The sequence below is a fragment of the Budorcas taxicolor genome, chromosome 15 (genome assembly GCF_023091745.1).
Source record: "Budorcas taxicolor isolate Tak-1 chromosome 15, Takin1.1, whole genome shotgun sequence".
NCBI lineage: Eukaryota > Metazoa > Chordata > Mammalia > Artiodactyla > Bovidae > Budorcas > Budorcas taxicolor.
The window spans coordinates 51,372,413-51,390,824 of NC_068924.1; the positions used below are offsets into that span (position 1 = coordinate 51,372,413).

At 39.8% G+C, this 18,412-nt stretch overlaps 1 protein-coding gene across 2 annotated transcripts in view; it reads right to left on the minus strand.

The window, feature by feature from the left end:
* Nucleotides 1-7,780, minus strand: part of RAB6A (RAB6A, member RAS oncogene family) — an 84,495-nt gene extending 76,715 nt beyond the window's left edge. For both annotated transcript variants that reach the window (XM_052652352.1, XM_052652353.1), the window contains exon 1: nucleotides 7,266-7,780. In XM_052652352.1, the coding sequence (XP_052508312.1) occupies nucleotides 7,266-7,335 (70 nt within the window). In that variant the 5' untranslated portion in view covers nucleotides 7,336-7,780. The remainder of the gene's footprint in view (nucleotides 1-7,265) is intronic.
* Between the last annotated feature and the right edge of the window lie 10,632 nt (nucleotides 7,781-18,412).

An 18,412-nucleotide genomic window follows, 5' to 3' on the forward strand; every position in this document is an offset into this window, starting at 1 on the left:
TCTGGTCCCACCAGTTCAATTCAGTCGTTCAGTCGTGTCCGACTCTTTGCAACCCCATGAATTGTAGCACGCCAGGCCTCCCTGTCCATCACCAACTCCTGGAGTTCACTCAAACTCATGTCCATCGAGTCAGTGATGCCATCCAGCCATCTCATCCTCTGTCGTCCCCTTCTTCTCCTGCCCCCAATCCCTCCCAGCATCAGAGTCTTTTCCAATGAGTCAACTCTTTGCATGAGGTGGCCAAAGTATTGGAGTTTCAGCTTTAGCATCAGTCCTTCCAAAGAACACCCAGGACCAATCTCCTTTAGAATGGACTTGTTGGATCTCCTTGCAGCCCAAGGGACTTTCAAGAGTCTTCTCCAACACCACAGTTCAAAAGCATCATTTCTTCGGCACTCAGCTTTCTTCCCAGTCCAACTCTCACATCCATACATGACCACTGGAAAAACCATAGCTTTGACTAGATGGACCTTTGTTGGCAAATAATGTCTCTGCTTTTGAATATGCTGTCTAGGTTGGTCATAACTTTCCTTCCAAGGAGTAAGCGTCTTTTAATTTCATGGCTGCAGTCACCATCTGCAGTGATTTTGGAGCCCCCAAAAAACAAAGTCTGACTCTGGTCCCATCACTTCATGGCAAATAGATGAGGAAACAATAACAGTGACAGACTTTATTTTTCTGGGCTCCAAAATCACTGCAGATGGTGACTGCAGCCATGAAATTAAAAGACGCTTGCTCCTTGGAGAAAAGTTATGACCAACTAAGATAGCATATTAAAAAGCAGAGACATTACTTTGCCAACAAAGGTCTGTCTACTCAAATCTACGGTTTTTCTAGTAGTCACGTATGGATGTGAGAGTTGGACTACAGAGAAAGCTGGGCACTGAAGAATTGATGGTTTTGAACTGTGGTGTTGGAGAAAACTCTTTGAGAGTCCCTTGGACTGCAAGGAGATCCAACCAGTCTATCCTGAAGGAAAACAGTCCTGAATATTCATTGGAAGGATTGATGTTGAAGCTGAAACTCTAATACTATGGCCACCTGGTGGGAAGAACTGACTCACTGGAAAAGACCCTGATGCTGGGAAAGATTGAAGGCGGGAGGAGAAGGGGATGACAGAGGATGAGATGGTTGGATGGCATCACTGACTCAATGGACATGAGTTTGAATAAGCTCCAGGAGTTGGTGATGGACAGGGAGGCCTGGTATGCTGCAGTCAATGGAGTCGCAAAGAGTCAAACACAACTGAGCGTCTCAACTGAACACGTTCCTTTTATTGGGAAGCTACTTACTGGTAGATAGGTTTACATAATGAGGGAGTGAACAATAAAGAAGAAAAATGTAATCTGAGAAACAAGGAATCCATGCACACGAGAGACAAGGAAAACCTCAAAATAAAAATAAAGGTTGACAGCTGTACATCACTCATGGAGGGTAACTAGTATAGAAAGCAGAGACATCAATTTGCCGAAAAAGGTCCCTATAGTCAAAGCTATGGTTTTCCCAGTAGTCATGAATGGATGTGAGATTTGGACCATAAAGAAGGCTGAACACCAAAGAATTGATGCTTTCAAATTATGGTGCTGGAGAAGATGCTTGAGAGTACCTTGGACAGCAGAAGATCAGTCGATCTTAAAGAAAATCAACCCTGAATATTTACTGGAATGACTGATTCTGAAGCTGAAGCTCCAGTACTTTGGCCACACTGATGCAAAGAGCCAACTCACTGGAAAAGACCCTGATGCTGGGAAAGACTGAGGGCTGGAGGAGGGGGTGGCAGAGGATAATATGGTTGGATAGCAAAGTCAGTGGATATGAATTTGAGCAAACTTTGGGAGATGCTGAAGGTCAGGCAAATAAATTAGAAAGGATCATAAGATTCTGGGGGAGATGTCCCAGGCAGATCAAACTGAGAGAAAACCTGATACATTCAAGTTCCGAAGAAAATCTGCCATCTTATGAAAGGAGGAATAAAAAATTATATTTGTATTTGCCTGTGCTTGCATAAAAAAATTCCAGAGTATATATAACATATATATATATATAATTACTAATGGAGGAGGAAATAAGGAATGAGGTCACACGAACAGAAGCAGTAGTAAGGTTTTCTTGAATATAATTTTACATAATTTTGATTTGTGAAATATGTGACTGTATTAACAGTTAAAAATAATGTTAGGGGAGAAAAAAAGTGGTCCAGTTTAAAGTCCTAACAGAAATGGGTTGACTTCTTAAGTATCTCCTTCAACTTTGGAAGCTCTAATTCAAGAATTTCAACTCGAAGATGCTTAAACTATTAGTCATATTTACAACGTACCTTTCCCAAAACACCACACTCCTCTGTCACGTCTCTGTACCTTTTACTTATACCTTTCAAAGTAACTGCACTCATCACACTATACTGTACTCAGTCATGTCTGACTCTTTGTGACCCCAAGAACTGTAGCCCACCACACTTCTCTATCCATGGGATTTTCCCAGCAAGAATACTAGAGCTGGTTGCTGTTTCCTCCTCCAGGGGCTCTTCCTGACCTAGGGAATCAAACCTGAATCTCCTGTGTCTCCTGCACTGGCAGGTGGATTCTCTACCACTGAGCCATCTGGGAATCCCATTATATATTTCTTCCATGATGAAATGTTTATTTCTTAAGAGTAGGCTCATATTAAACTACTTGACCGCATAGCAGTTTTCAGTGCCAGGCACTCTTCTAAATACTTTACCTTTTAGTAACTAACTTAATCTCCACAGTACCTGTATATGATAGGTCCTATTATTTTTATTTTATAGAAAAAGAAGTCAATAATTTGCCCCTCATCAGTGATTAGAGTTAAAATATGAAACCCAGACACAGTGCTCATAATTACTAGCTCTATTGATTAGCTTTACCATTTCAGAACAAGATATGGAAAAAATTCCTTCTGTTCTAAATACAACATGAAGCTATAAGATACAACTGGTTTAATATTATCTAGAACCTAGTAGTTCTCAAAATATGGTCTACCAACTCCCAGGATCTCTAGGACCCTCTGGCTGGGCCCACTACTCTCCTGAGGGTCAAAACCATTTTCGGAATATCAAGATGTTATTTGGCTTTTTATCACTTTCATTCTCTCATGAGTGTATAGTGGAGTTTCTCAGAGCCTATGTGGTGTGTGATATTATAAGAGACTGAATGCAGAAGCAGTTATTAGAACCAGATGACGTTTAATACATCAGATATTATAGAGATTTGCAAATATGCAAAACGATGCCACTCTTTCACTAAATTTTTGTTTGGAAAATAGTCCTCTTTCATTAAAATGATTATGTCAACATGTAATAGATTTTATACTATTATTTTTAGATGAAATAAATATTTTAAAATTTTCTCAATTAACTTTTGATGCAGTAAACAGGGATATAAAAAGCTCTGTAGAAGCCTCAACAATTTGTGAAAGTGTAACAGGATTTTAAGAAGAAACAAAGAGCACTGACCTAGCCAGTCAAAACAGTTCAGTATTTCTTGTCTCTGATATTAAGATTTTTCTTCCAACACTGCATACTACAATTCAAAAGAACTAATGTAAAAAAGGTAATAAGTAAAAAAATAAGCAGTACTAAGCCAGGTATGTGTTTCTTTTTGAGATTACACTTCCTAATTTCTAACTCATAACATTTGTTTGTATTATTTTCTACTCTAAACTATCATGACATTCTTAGAAGCGCCTCTGCATTTCAAGACAATGATCGAAAGTAGTAACAAAAGAGGTTCCTCAAATAAAACTTAAATACACAGATTTAAGATGTGTATTTCAACATTTCTTTATTAAATCATCTATACTACTGAAATACAAAGAAACCATAAAAGTTTACTACAGTAAGATTACCAAAACTGATGTCATTAATTCAGTATGAGACTTCGTAATACTAAACAATTCATCTTCACTATAGAGCACAGATCCTTAATTTTTTGAAAAGCTAAATAAAACAGTCTATCTAACTTCAAATCTGTTCCATGAATCTGTCTTTAATAATTATTTGACACATTTTAGGCACTATAATAAAAGAAAATAATTTAAAATAACTTTAACAATAAAAAACTAATTTTGTTCAACTAAAAAAAAAACGTATAAAATTATGGTCACTTTTTTTACGTGCCATGATAAAGGCTGTATGTAAATTATTGGAATCCATGTCCCCTGAGCATATGTACTATCCCCATATACAATCAAATAATTTAAGTACAAAATGTTATTGTTGGGAATTCACTGACAGTCCAGTGGTTAGGACTCCGCACTTTCACTGGCTGGCGTGGGTTCAATCCCGGGTTGGGCCCAGAAATCATGCAGTGCAGCCTTCCCCTCCCAAAAGAGTTACTGTTACTATTAATTGCATAAGGAAAAAATGTAGACTTCACCATAACAAAGATGACTTTGGCTTTGGTTACTATTAGATTTAATCATCATTCATTCTGAGTACCTGCTATAAGCCTGGCACTCTTCTAGGCACTGGGGATACAATGAACAAAAAAATAATTTTTAATCTTCATGGGACTTGCATTCTGTTGTGGGAAACAGACAAAAATAAACACAAGTAAGAATTAGAAATATGGTAAATGCTATTAAAGAGACAAGGCTTTGCTACAGATTAGTCTTTGAAAGATGAACTGTGGAATTCTAAAACCTAAAAATAAAAAATTCATGAGTTAAATCAAGATGACATGGACTCTAGACTTTTGCTAATGCATAAGGAAACTACAGACACTGCCTGTGAAAACAGAGATCAATCCTTCCAAAGCCAATGGATGGTATTACTGAGCAATACAGTGGTCTCAAAAGATAATAAATCTCACAGTTCTACAGTTAAAAAGCATGTAAACACAATGCTAAAAAAAAAAAAACATCTAAGATGAGCCTAAGGAGACAGGACAACCAAATGTAATGTGGCATCCTGAATTGAATGTTTAAAGACAAAGAGATAAAAATTAAGAAGACCTGAATAAGCTATATATTTTAGTTAATAATGTATCAATATTGGTTCATTAACAGTAACAAATGCACCACAGAGATATAAGATGTTAACAATAGAGGAATCCGGGTGGGGCTAGATGGGAACTCTGCAAGATCTTAATTTTTCTGTAAATCTAAAACTGCTCTAAAAAATCAAGTCTAGTTACAAAAAATTTAAGACGGTGGAAGGAAGGGGAGTTAGTTAAGATTTAAGAAATTAAATGAGAAGCCATAAAACTCTGCAATGTGAATTAGAATATACTCAAGAAATTCAAAGGAAACTTGCAGATTCTTAAATTATGGTCTCTATTCATACTAAAATCTTCCTAAGACAGAGATTAATGTATTTTTCATGCAAACTGAATAGCTCTGCATCACAATGTAAGGCAGGCAATCAAATCCCTAGAGTGCACCATAAGCACTTTGTGTGTGTATGTGTATGTGTGTCCTATTTATCAATAATGACCAATAGGTGTATTTTATGTATGGCACTGTCTTGAAACTGTCATAAAATACATAGACAGGGATCAATCTCAGAGGTTTCAGTAAGTTACTTAAAGGAACAAGTTTATATTTACTTGGAAATATATAAAGGAGAAATACGCAATGAGGAGACTTGATAAGAGGTCAGGGAGAAAAGATTATTTATGAAAGGAGAAAAACAATTCCTCAAGACCAACTGGAAGCAATTTTGCAACTATTATTAACCTATTTTAATGCCATTCCAATTAATATAAATAGTTCAAAGTAGTAATAAGAGCTCCGAATTTATTTGCTATCTATCAGTTATTTTCTTTCCCATCAAAAGAAATAAATGTCTTCTATAGCCTAACCTAAAATATCTAGCAGGTAACTCAACTGTCTGATGACTCGGGAGAAACTAATTAATCTCTCAATGACTCAATTTTAAAGACAAGAAAAATGTGAGAGAAACAACAGAGCATGATAATCGCTAAACTACAGAGTATGAAGTTTGCATAATATAGCATAAAATTAGAATTACCATAAGAAGTAATTTTAGAAACGGTCATCACAAAATTAGAACCTTATACCTAATTTGTATTACTTTGTAGTACAAGGACAGCACAAGTTTGACCAGGTAAATGACACAACAATTTCACTCATCAGATACTAATATTAACTATACAAGAATCATTTAGTCAAAATGATATTACATATTCAAATCTAATTTAGATAACAAGTGGATGAATCGATTCCTTCTCTACTCTCCTCTTCTCTACTCCCAAAGCCCAAATGAAATCCTACAAAACAAAGATGTTCATTATTCTAAACCTGTCTCTCAAAGTAATCCTAAATATTGATATATATTTGGAAAATACTAATGAAATGGAATAATTAACACCTCCCCAGTAATTCCTGTCTGCACCACCGTGAGGAGAATCAGATACTGCTTCGCGTTGAAGCAGAAAAAGGAGAGGTGAGATGTGAAAAATTCCAAGTAAAACGATCATGACATAGCATCTGGCATGGAAAGGCATGAACACTGCCGAAAGGATCGTCAGGGATGAAAGTCAAAAGAAAAAAACGAGGTTTTCCAACGAGCCACAGCCTAACCCAAGGGGCAAAAATCGCCACTGCCGCCGCCACTCCCTCACTCACCAACCACTCCATCCTCAAGTCCCCTCCAATTCAGATACATATCCTCCAAAACCCCGGCCAATTCCCCCACCCAGGCGAAAACAATCCAATAATTTCCTAGGACCGCCCCCCCCCCACCCACCTACTTCCCACCTTCGGTAAGACCCGCACCTCTCGCGGCTAAACCTCTGGGGAAAACAACGCCCAGATCCCACCCTCCCAGCGCAAGGTTGAAGAGTGCGGGTTACCCAGCGTGGGGCTTCCCGGGTGGGCCTCACAGAGCAGACCAACTGGGATAAGAGCAAGGAACAAGGGTGGGGCTCAAGGGAGGGAGCTGGGGTTGGCGACACGACGGAGACCGGAGGAAGAAAGGGATGGACAGCAGGCTGGGGCTGGGCGGGGTGAGGAGTGGGGAGGGCAGATCGACCGGAGAGGGCCGGCCTGCGGGGAACGGAGCCCGTGGACTGAAGGGTCAAAATCCGAGCGACGGATCATGGGAAGAGGAACGGGTGGCGAAGAGGGGTCGGCGAACCGAATACAGGCAGGGGCTGCGGGGGGTAGAACCGAGCGCGAACGCGAGGCCCGCAGGGAGCCTCCAAGGACTGAAGGGCCGCATTGGGGGGCGGTGCGGGGAAGCCACGGCCAGCTGCCAGGAGTGGGGGGAGCCGCGCACTCACCGCTCTGCTCCCCCAGGAACACCAGCTTGAATTTCCTCAGCGGATTCCCGAAGTCTCCGCCCGCGGACATGATGGAGCCGGAGAAGCTGCCGCCGCCTCAGCCCAGAGACCTCCCGGACCGACGCCGCTCCAACCGGTTGACGAAGAGGCTAGAGGAAGGGCCGGCGCCGAGCTCTCTCGGCCCCTGCAGGGCCCGGCGGCGGAGCAAGGCTGGAGAGCAGGGCTCCTCTACACAGACAGGCAGCCGTCGCCGTCGCCTCCCCTCGGAGTCGCCTAGCACCTGGCGAGGCCCGCAGCTAGAAAGGGAATGGAGGCGGTGTCGGAAGCAGCCAGGGGTGTGCTAGGGGTGGGGGGGATCCCAAGGCTAGAGCCTTTCCCCTCTCAGCACCCGGCACCGAAACTGAGGTGAGGGTGGCGGAGTGGGAGCCGCAGAAGCGTTTGGGACCTCTCACACGCAGCGCTTCAGCTCCACAGCTGCCGCCGCCGCAGCCCAACCTGCTGAGTGCGCGAGCCTGTGGCGCGGCGCGGGGCGAGCCCGGGCGCGAGCCTGCCGCCCCGCCAGCCCCGGCGTGCGTGCGTGCGCGTGCGCGCCACAGACTGCGCCTTCCTGGTTCTGCCTGCTTTCCCGGCTCCGCCCGCTCAGCGGAGATCAGGGGTGGTTAGGTTTCCACCGGCTTGGGAAGATGCAGGGAGGTGGTGGGGCGGAGGCTGGAGGAACTGTTGGAGGTGGAATAGGGAGCACTTACGTCAGTTACTGGATGAACCAATCGAAAGAGGTCAAGGGCAGGCAGAGATGGGAGTGAGTTGGCGGCGCCAGAGCGCGCGCGCTACCCTCGCTTGGTGGAAAGCGGCTGAGCGTGGCGGCCATGCGAAGTGTGGCCAGGCCCAGCCTGAGGGGAGGGGAGGGGAGGGAATTGGGGCGGAGGCGGGGCCGGAAAGGAAAGGGAATTGACCCAGACAAGTGCAGGTGAAGTCGGAAGGCCTTAGGTGTGCAGATGGTTCCTCTTTCCTGAGCCCTCAACCTTGCTTCTCATTCCTCACATCCGCCTTTCACCCACTTTCTCCATTTTCTTTCTTATAATTCCTCACGATACCCTTCTTGGTACATTCTCCGCTGTTGCTCCGAGGAGTTTCTTAACTACCAGAAGCAGGGCTTTCATATTTTTTGCAGATGAAGAAACAGAAGCTCATGGGAAGGAAATGACTTACAAAATCCACAGTCATAAAGTGGAACCCAGGTTTTGTCTTTTCCCCCATTGAACCTCCACAACTCCTGTTGATAAGCCTATTCACTTTCTTTGCCTGACCTGTTAATGGTCTTCTGTTACCAATCTTTGTTGTTCAGATATGGACAGCTCTAGGTGACCCCACCTTCTACTGTGATAGAAAAGGATTTAGATATCAGGTAAACCAAATCCTCCATTTCACAGCTGGTGTAACTGAGGCTCATGTAGGAAATGGGTTTGCAGAAAGGTCACACAGCAAATTGGAGGTAGAGCATGGCCCTGATGTGGGGAAGTGGATATTCTAAGGATCATCTGTTTCTTCTAAAGCAGGGTTTCTGAATCTGCTGTGGGTAGACCTCCCTTAAATTAGCCATCTACAGCTTGCCTATTTTTCTGTGAAGAGAATCCATAACTTTCAACCCAGTTCATGACCCCCAAAGTGAAGATGACCCCCCAAAACTAATGTCACACTCAAGAGGAGCTCAAGAAGATGTGACAACTAAGAGTAATGTGGACACACTAACATAACTAAACTGTTAAGCTGAATGGGATCCTGGAACAGAGAAAGTACATTAGGCAAAAACTAAGGAAATCTGAATATATATGGACTTTAGTTAATTACAGTGTAACAATATTCAGGTATTAATTGTAACAAACATATCATACTAATGCAGGGTAATAGAGGAAACTGGGGGTGAGGAGAGGCACATGGGGATTTCCTGTACTCTACTCAATTTTTCTGTAAATCTAAAACTTTAAAAAAATAAAGTCTATTAATAAAAGATAAATAAATGTTAAGAATTATCAAATAAATTGTCAAATTAGAGAATTTGGCATCAACCCCTACCATACTTCAGTCACAACTCACCATACTATAGGACAGCATATGAAAAAGTAATCCTTGCCCTTGAAAGAGACACTTTTGAAAACTGGTATCAAAAATACTTCCAAGTTAATAATAAAAAATAAGTTATTAAATTTGTGTATCAAGCCATACCATTCACAAAACACATTTATGTACATTTTCTCATTATTTGAGGGTTATTTACTTAGCTATAGAAATGACAGGATCAAACAATTGCCTTCTCAAACCCAGGGATGAATTGCTGAATGAACTAGGATAAATTGAGGGGAGGAAAAGAGATTTTTAAGTCTTCATCTATTCTGGCCTATCAAGACAACAGATATATCCTCGAATCTCCTTCTCCATCAAAATTTACTTCTGTCTAGTTCCTGTCAACCAAGCAGCAGAAAGATTTTAGAACACACACCTAAAATGAAATGGTAAAAACCTCAGTTGTGACATGGAAACAACTTTGATTTTTCTTTTTTAATATTTGATTTTAAAAGTAATTTGTCAGGTCTGCTAAGGCCCTCTCCACCAGTAATCCAGAACCTTAGTACACAAAAAGAGTAGCTAATACCAAGTAGAAAAACTGCAAACAAAAATGAGTGGCGATTTTTCTTTCTGATGTGTACCAGGTCTTCATTATGTTTCCTAAAATAACCTTTAAAGGAACATCTGAGGATTGGAACTATAATTATTTTGTGCTCCCTCCAGAACTTTATGAATCAATTCTTCCCTGCTGCTTTGATCTCTGTAATCACCTGGGTGGGTGTGACTATTCCTACCATTCTAAAGAGCAATATTACATAGGCATCTCTTACCTCAGATGTTTTTAATGTTTTAACTTGGCATTTTGCATCAACACATACACAGCCTCATTCTCTTCTGAAGCTAAATTCATATTTATCAAGTGCTCTGTGTAAGCAATATGTTTTATCTTTAGAGATCTTATGGTCTAAAAGTTGCATATTGTGTACTATGCAAATCCATTCATCAAATGGAGAAATTACTTGGAAGAAGAAAGAATTAAAGGGGCCTCTTTCAAGGGTGCTTTCCCCAAAAGGTGCTTCCCCCAACACTTTCACCTCTGTGATTTCTCTTTATCTTGAACATCTTCCTTCCTCTTCCCAATTCCTACTCATTCTTTAAAATCATCTTTTAAAAGTTCTTAAAAAATTCCTCATTCTGCCCCCATTCCCACCAGGAATAAATACCCTCCCTGTCCTCCCACTGCATCCTGCGGGCATGCCAGGTCGCTTCAGCTGGGTCTGACTCTTTGCCACCCTACACACTGTTGCCTGCCAGGCTCCACTGTCCATGGGGGTTCTCCAGGCGAGAATAGTGGAGTGAGTTGCTTTTACCTCCTGCAGGGGATCCTCCCAACCCAGGGATCAACCCCTTGTTTCTTCCATTTCCTGCATTGGCAGGTGGGTTCTTTACCACTAGCACCACCTGGAAAGCTCTCTGTTGTATCCTATTCTTCCCCATCACTTAATTGTATTTGTTAATTGTCTGATTAACCTGACTACAAGCTTAATGAGGTAAAAGCTCATGTTTTGTATTCCCAACACTTGCAGAGTGCTTGCTCCACCGTAAGCATGTAACAAATTTTTGTGAAATAAATGAGAGATTATTTTTAGTTTTCTTCAAAAGGTGAATGCGATTTGGGCATATGGAGATAGAAGGGCAAGAGCATTTTGGAGAAAGAGAACATCACTTAAAATCATGTGATGTAAATGGATACTGCATTCCTTTAACACACTTATGGCAAAGATGCCCAGATCAGAATTTCATAACTAAAAATTGGGGACAGTGGGAGAGGACAGCCTTGGCAGCTCCATTGGGAAAGTACCAGAGCAGCATTCTTTGATTAGTTTAAAAAGGATTGCTAATTTAAAGCCCATGAGTGTGACCAGGAATCTAACACACAGAAATCGTAGTACAATTACAGCTTGTCTTTCTGCCCCCAGAGAAAAAAACCTCCTGAGGGAGGACCGAGATTTCATCTTATTTCCTGTGACAGACACTATTTGTTGCCTATCCAAACCAACACACACACACTTCCACAATATATACTGGAAATGATGAATACTTTTCCAGCTTCCCTTCAGCTAAGCTATATGGGCACCTGACTTTGTCTGAGCCAATGGGATACGAAGGAAATGTGCCAGAGACTTCTAAGATAAATTTTCTTCCTTGATAAGAAGAGATAGATGAGGAAAAACTGCCATTTTTCTGCCACTGAGTATGGTTATATAAGGACATGATATTTAGTGCAAACACATTATGTGAACATTAATATATAATCCTGAAGAAAAAGGTCAACTCACTGATGATGGCTGAGCAAAAAGCTAAAAGGCATCATCCTATCGCTGAACTTCCTCTGGGTTTCTTTTTAGCAAAATAATAAATGTCTTTGGCTCAGAGGTTAAAGCGTCTGCCTCCAATGCTGGAGACCCGGGTTTGATCCCTGGGTTGGGAAGATCCCCTGGAGAAGGAAATGGCAATCCACTCCAGTATTCTTGCCTGGAGAATCCCATGGACGGAGAAGCCTAGTAGGTTACAGTCCACGGGGTCGCAAAGAGTCGGACAAGACTGAGCGACTTCACCTCACCTTATATGTATTAATGTCTTCACAATATGTCTTTGTCACTGTTACTTGTAGCTGGAAGCATCTGATAGTCTCATCTTTAGATCCCCTAAAATACTTCATACAACTCCTTAAACATTAGGAACTCAATACTTTGTGCGTGTGTATGTATATATAATACAGTAATAGTTACCATACTGGAATGCCTTTTTCTGCTTACTACTCCCTAAAAAAAATTTATTACTCTTGGAGAGGCAGGAAATCAATAAAAGGAGAAAAACTACCCAGGTAAAAGAACTGAACTCATATTGCTCATATTTGAAATGAATAATAACTCTGGCAGGAATTCAAATTTCATCAAATGTGAAGCCCTTCTAACCTATTCTGAAAGTTATTAAAATTATTGCTACTAAAAATAATAGTGGATCAATATTACAGAGCATAAAAAATGACAAATGCCCATTAATTCAAGGTGACCAATTAAATGACCATAATTAACACAAGATATATTTAAGCAAGTCCTATTTCAAAAGGAGTACAATTAAAAAAAAAAGAAGTGGGAGGCCTCATAGCAAAACCTGTTTTCCAAACACCTTATGTGCTGTGGGAGTAGTATAAAGGTTGTTCAGTCAAGGTGGAGGAGAAGGCAGTTAGAACCTCAATGGAATGGTTCTTCCTATGATTATGGCCAATTCATAAGCTGAGTCAGAAGTTATTTTTGCTACAGAGTGATCTACACAATCTATTTTTGATAGTTCCATTTTGTTCTGTTCATGTGAATCATGGACCGTGTTATGAATAATGCGGTTTCTCAGAGCCTTAGATGTGAGATGTTACTTCTAGGCTTTGAAATGCAGTGGGGGAAGAGGTTGCTTCTTTTAAAACTAGTCCAGAATGTGTAATACCTGACACATTGCTGGAGCTCTCGACTCCCCACACTCTATCCCCCACAAATAATAGTCTCCTCTAAGATGTGCAGGAGAATGAATCATCCCACCTGCTACTAAGAGATTATCACTCTCACAGAAGAAGAGAACAACTGCTTCTATTGCTGTTTATGTAAAGAACAGAGTATCTTAGGACAGAAAAATGAGACCAATACTGTTTGCACTTAAATGCCAACAGACTGTACAGCCAAATTGTAACTTGCCTAAAATGCCAAGAGAAACCATCTTTTTGTGGACATATTTCTGGATTTTTGAATTTTATACAAAAATCAAAAGATATCAAAATCATTATTTTGTAGCTGAAAGTATCCAGTGAGATGGTAAGCTACAATATCATTTGGAAAAACTGAACAAACTTCCAGTTTTAGCATAGTAGATTAAAGTTGTTTCTGCTTTCTTCCTTCTCTGAAACTGTTCCAAAACAAGAACGAAAAAAATAAAATGCAAACTCTGGCTTTAACATCTCTAACCCAGTTCCATAATATTTTAAGTTAGGAGACAAAGAACAATGGTAGCTGACTAAACAGAGGATAGAAAGTGCTTACAGAAGGGAAAAGTAACAAGCAAGTCAATCAGCCAAGCAGAACACTGGAAAGGCTCAGGAATGTGAAGTTCCAGGTACCACAGAAGTTAGAGAGGAAAAAAGGGACACAAAACAAGGGAACTGTATCAAAGATCGTATAAACAGTAGTTAAAAACCTATCCCTAAAAGTAGAGGAAATGAACATAAGAGGCTCTAGGCATAGTATCTCTAGGCATATACATATCAGGCATAGTAGAGTACTAGAGTGAGGTGCTGTCAGAAGATATGGGGCTTGATAGCCAATGGTCTCTCTCCATGCAACTTTCATAACACGGGCAGCAACTTACAAGTCTGAAAAACAGAGGGAAGACCCTTTTTTATATAAGCTGAAACATCTCAGAGGAAAGACAAGTGAATTCTGAATATAGAGGTAAATTCTGCCAGTTCACCATCAAATCATCCCATATTGAACCCTTCTATCAGTAAATGCAACCCCCTCACACTGAGCTTCCGATTATTTTGATGCTTCTCTTAAATCTGAACAAGCTGTAAAGATTTGCTATATATTTGATAAAGTCTCAAATATTAAATAGAGAATATAAATAAACCAGGGAAAAAAAGAAAATGTATGATAAAAGCTATTGCATTTTTGAAGGAAGAGCAAGATTCTATTTTTAAAAAAGGGACACTTTCAAAACAGGCTTTCTTGGAAATTAAAATTATGATAGCCAAAGTTTAAAAATAAAATATTTGGAAAATAACATTAAGGAAATGTTCCAGAAAGCATAGCAAAAAGCTAAGAAATGGACACTAGATAGTTTGAGGAGTATCTAGGATTAATCCAGAAGACTCAGCATGCAAATAATAGAAATTCTATAGAGAGAGAATAAAGAAAACTTTAATGCAGAGATTATTATAAAATAAATCATATAAAACAAGTTCTCACATCTGGGAAACATGAGTTTCCAAACTGGAAGGGTATGTCAGACATCCAGCAAAAATAAAAGAAGAATATTTCAGGTTACATCATTATGAAATTCCGTATCAAAGAAAAGAAGATCTTAAAAGTTTCCAGAAATTAAAACAACACATGTTGAAAAGATTAAAAACCAGAATGGCATCAATATTCTCAATAATAACACTGGAAATTGTCGTGGGGGGGAGGTGTAGGGTGGATGAAGGAACTTCTAAGTGAAAAGATTTTCAACCGAGAATTCTATTCCCAAGCAAACTATCATTTAAATGTGCAGGTAGAGTAAAATACTTCGAGATATACAAGGTCTCAAAAATTCATTCTTTTCAAAAAAGCCATTGACAAGTTAAATCAAAGAGAAGGAAGTTAAAGATCCAGATATAGTAGATCTACACACAAAAGAAGTAAAGGGCATTCCTAGGAAAAGCCAAAAAAAAAAAAACTAGAGAGAAATCAACCCAGCAGAAAAGAGTGAAGTTAATTTTATTTTTATTTTTTGGCTGCACCACACAGCCTGTGAGATTTTAGTTTCCCTACTAGGGATCGAACTTGCATCCCCTACATTGGAAGTGCAGAGTCTTGACCACTGGACTGCTAGAGAAGTCCTGAGAATAATAAAGTTAAATTTGACCATATGGAAAATGGAGTTGAAGGAAAACTTACCAACAAGTGCAAAAAAAAAAAAAAAAAAACACAACAAGAACTAGACAAATGAAAAGAGAACTACAGCACCATTAGATTTTTTAAAACTATACATATACACATTTTGATTAAATGTAATTAAATTCTATAATTGGTGTTGAAAAAACTGGACAGTCACGTGCAAAAAAGTGAATCTTGACCACTATCTCACACCATATACTAAAATCAACTCAAAACAAATTAAAGACTTGAATGTAAGACACAAAACAATAAAACTCCTAAAAGAAAACATAGGCAGTACTTTTGACATTTGTCTTAGTAATATCTTTCTAGGTGTGTCTACTAAGGCAAGGGAAACAAAACCAAAAATAAACAAATGGGACAACATCAAACTAAAAAGCTTCCAAACAGCAAAAAAAAACTATCAACAACAACAAAAAACAACCTATTAAGTGCAAATGGAACATTCAATAAGGGGTTTATATCCAAAATAAAAAAGAACTCATACAACTCAACAACAAAAAGCAAACAACTCAATTGAAAAATGGGCAGAGGAGTTGAGTAGACATTTTTCCAAAGAAGACCTACAGATGGCCAACTGGCACAGAAAAAGATGCTCAACAGCACTGAATATTAGGGAAATGCAAATGAAAACTATAATGAGATACCACCTCCCAACTGCTGTTTGTTGCTGTTTTAGTTTCTAAGTCATGTCTGACTCTTTTGCAACCCCATGGACTAGTCTGCCATACTCCTCTGTCCATGGGATTTCCCAGGCAAGAACGCTGGAGTTGTCATTTCCTTCTCCAGGGGATCAAATCTGCATCTCCTGCATTGGCAGGCAGATCCTTCATCACTGAGCCACCAGGGAAGCCCCTCATAACTGTTAAAATAGCTATTATAAAAAAAGGCAAGATATAGCACATGCTGGTAAGGATATGGAAAAATGGAAACGCTTGTGCTGCACAATTGTTAGTAAATTGGTGCAACTACTATGGAAAACAGTATGGAGATTCCTCAAAATGTAAGAATAGAACTAACATGATCCAACCATCCTAATCCTGGGTATTTATCCAAATAAGAAGCAATTAACATGAAGATACTAATTCAAAAGATATATGCACCCCTATATTCACTGTATCATTATTATAATAGCCAAGATATGGAAACAAACTAAGTGCCCATCAATGGATGAATGGATAAAGAAGATGTGACATATATATGTAAAATCAAATACTATTCAGTCATAAAAAGATGAAATCTTGCCATTTGTGACAACATGGATGGAACTTGAGGGTAATATTCTAAGTGAAATAACTCAGATGGAGAAAGACAAAAACTGTATGATTACACTCATTTGTAGAATATAAAAAAAAAAACAAGACTAAATAAATGAGCAAACTAAATCGGAAAAAAATAAAGCCATAGATACAGAGAATAGAGTAGTGGTTACCAAGAAGGAAGTGGCAGAGGGGAGAGAGAAATGGATAAAGGGAATCACCTTCTATGGTGACAGAAGAAGTGATGTAAGGTATATAGCAATAGAATGTTTTACACATGATATTTATATAACGTTATAAACCAATGCTCCCTCAATAAAAAAATAAATCAAAATTTAAAAATGTAAGTGATTCTTTGAAAGTACTGAGATGGTTTATGCCAGGCCACGCTGATTTTTTCTACTCCACATTCATTTTCATTCTTAAAATTTGTGGCAGTCCTTCATTAAGTATTAACCATATGTTACCATCTATTGTTATTAAATTTCTTTCAGAAAACTAAATATTTGAGTGTCTATTAAGCACCCTAATTTAGTTGTTGTTCTTTACAATAATGCTATAAGGTAGATATTATCTTCATTTAAAGATAAGGGAATAAGAGAATCAGTCCTAGAGCTAACAAGAGTTGGGAATTACTTAAATCAGAATATTTACTGTCATCCTTGACTTTTTCTTCTTCTTTATCATTCATATTTAATTAGTCACCAAACCCTGTGATAGCTATCTCTTCAACATCCCTCTGTTACAATTAGTTCCATCTTCACCATTACCATTATTCAGTTCAGTTCAGTTCAGTCGCTCAGTTGTGTCCGACTCCTTGCGATCCCATGGACTGCAGCACGCCAAGCCTCCCTGTGCATCACCAACTCCCAGAGGTTACTCAAACTTATGTTCATCGACTTGGTGATGCCATCCAACCATTTCATCCTCTGTCATCCCCTTCTCTCGCCTTCAATCTTTCCCAGCAACAGGGTCTTTTCAAATGAGTCGATTCTTCGCATCAGGTGGCCAAAGGACTGGAGTTTCAGTTTCAGCATCAGTCCTTCCAATGAATATTCAGTACTGATTTCCTTTAGGATGGACTGGTTGGATTTCCTTGCAGTCCAAGGGACTCTTAAGAATCTTCTCCAACACCACAGTTCAAAAGTATCAATTCTTCAGTGCTCAGCTTTCTTTATAGTCCAACTCTCACATCCATACATGACTACTGGAAAAACCATAGCACTGACTAGATGGACCTTTGTTAGCAAACTAATGTCTCTGCTTTTTAATATGCTATCTATGTTGGTCATAGCTTTTCTTCCAAGGAGCAAGCGTCTTTTAATTTCATGGCTGCAGTCACCATCTGCAGTGAGTTTCAGTTCAGTTCAGTTCAGTCGCTCAGACGTGTCCGACTCTTTGCAATCCCATGAATCGCAGCACACCAGGCCTCCCTGTCCATCACCAGCTCCTGGAGTTCACTCAGACTGGCGTCTATCGAGTCAGTGATGCCATCCAGCCATCTCATCCTCTGTCGTCCCCTTCTCCTCCTGCCCCCAATCCTTCCCAGCATCAAAGTCTTTTCCAATGAGTCAACTCTTTGCATGAGGTGGCCAAAGTACTGGAGTTTCAGCTTTAGCATCATTCCTTCTAAAGAAATCCCAGGGCTGATCTCCTTCAGAATGGACTGGTTTGATCTGCTTGCTGTCTGAGGGACTTTCAAGAGTCTTCTCCAACACCACAGTTCAAAAGCATCAATTCTTCAGCGCTCAGCATTCCTCACAGTCCAACTCTCACATCCATACATGACTACTGGAAAAACCATAGCCTTGACTAGACGGACCTTAGTCGGCAAAGTAATGTCTCTGATTTTGAATATGCTATCTAGGTTGGTCATAACTTTTCTTCCAAGGAGTAAGCGTCTTTTAATTTCATGGCTGCAGTCACCATCTGCAGTGATTTTGGAGCCCAAAAAAATAAAGTCTGACATTGTTTCCACTGTTTTCCTCATTTGTTTCCCATGAAGTGATGGGACCAGATGCCATGATCTTCGTTTTCTGAATGTTAAGCTTTAAGCCAACTTTTTCACTCTCCTTTTTCACTTTCATCAAGAGGATTTTTAGTTCCTCTTCACTTTCTG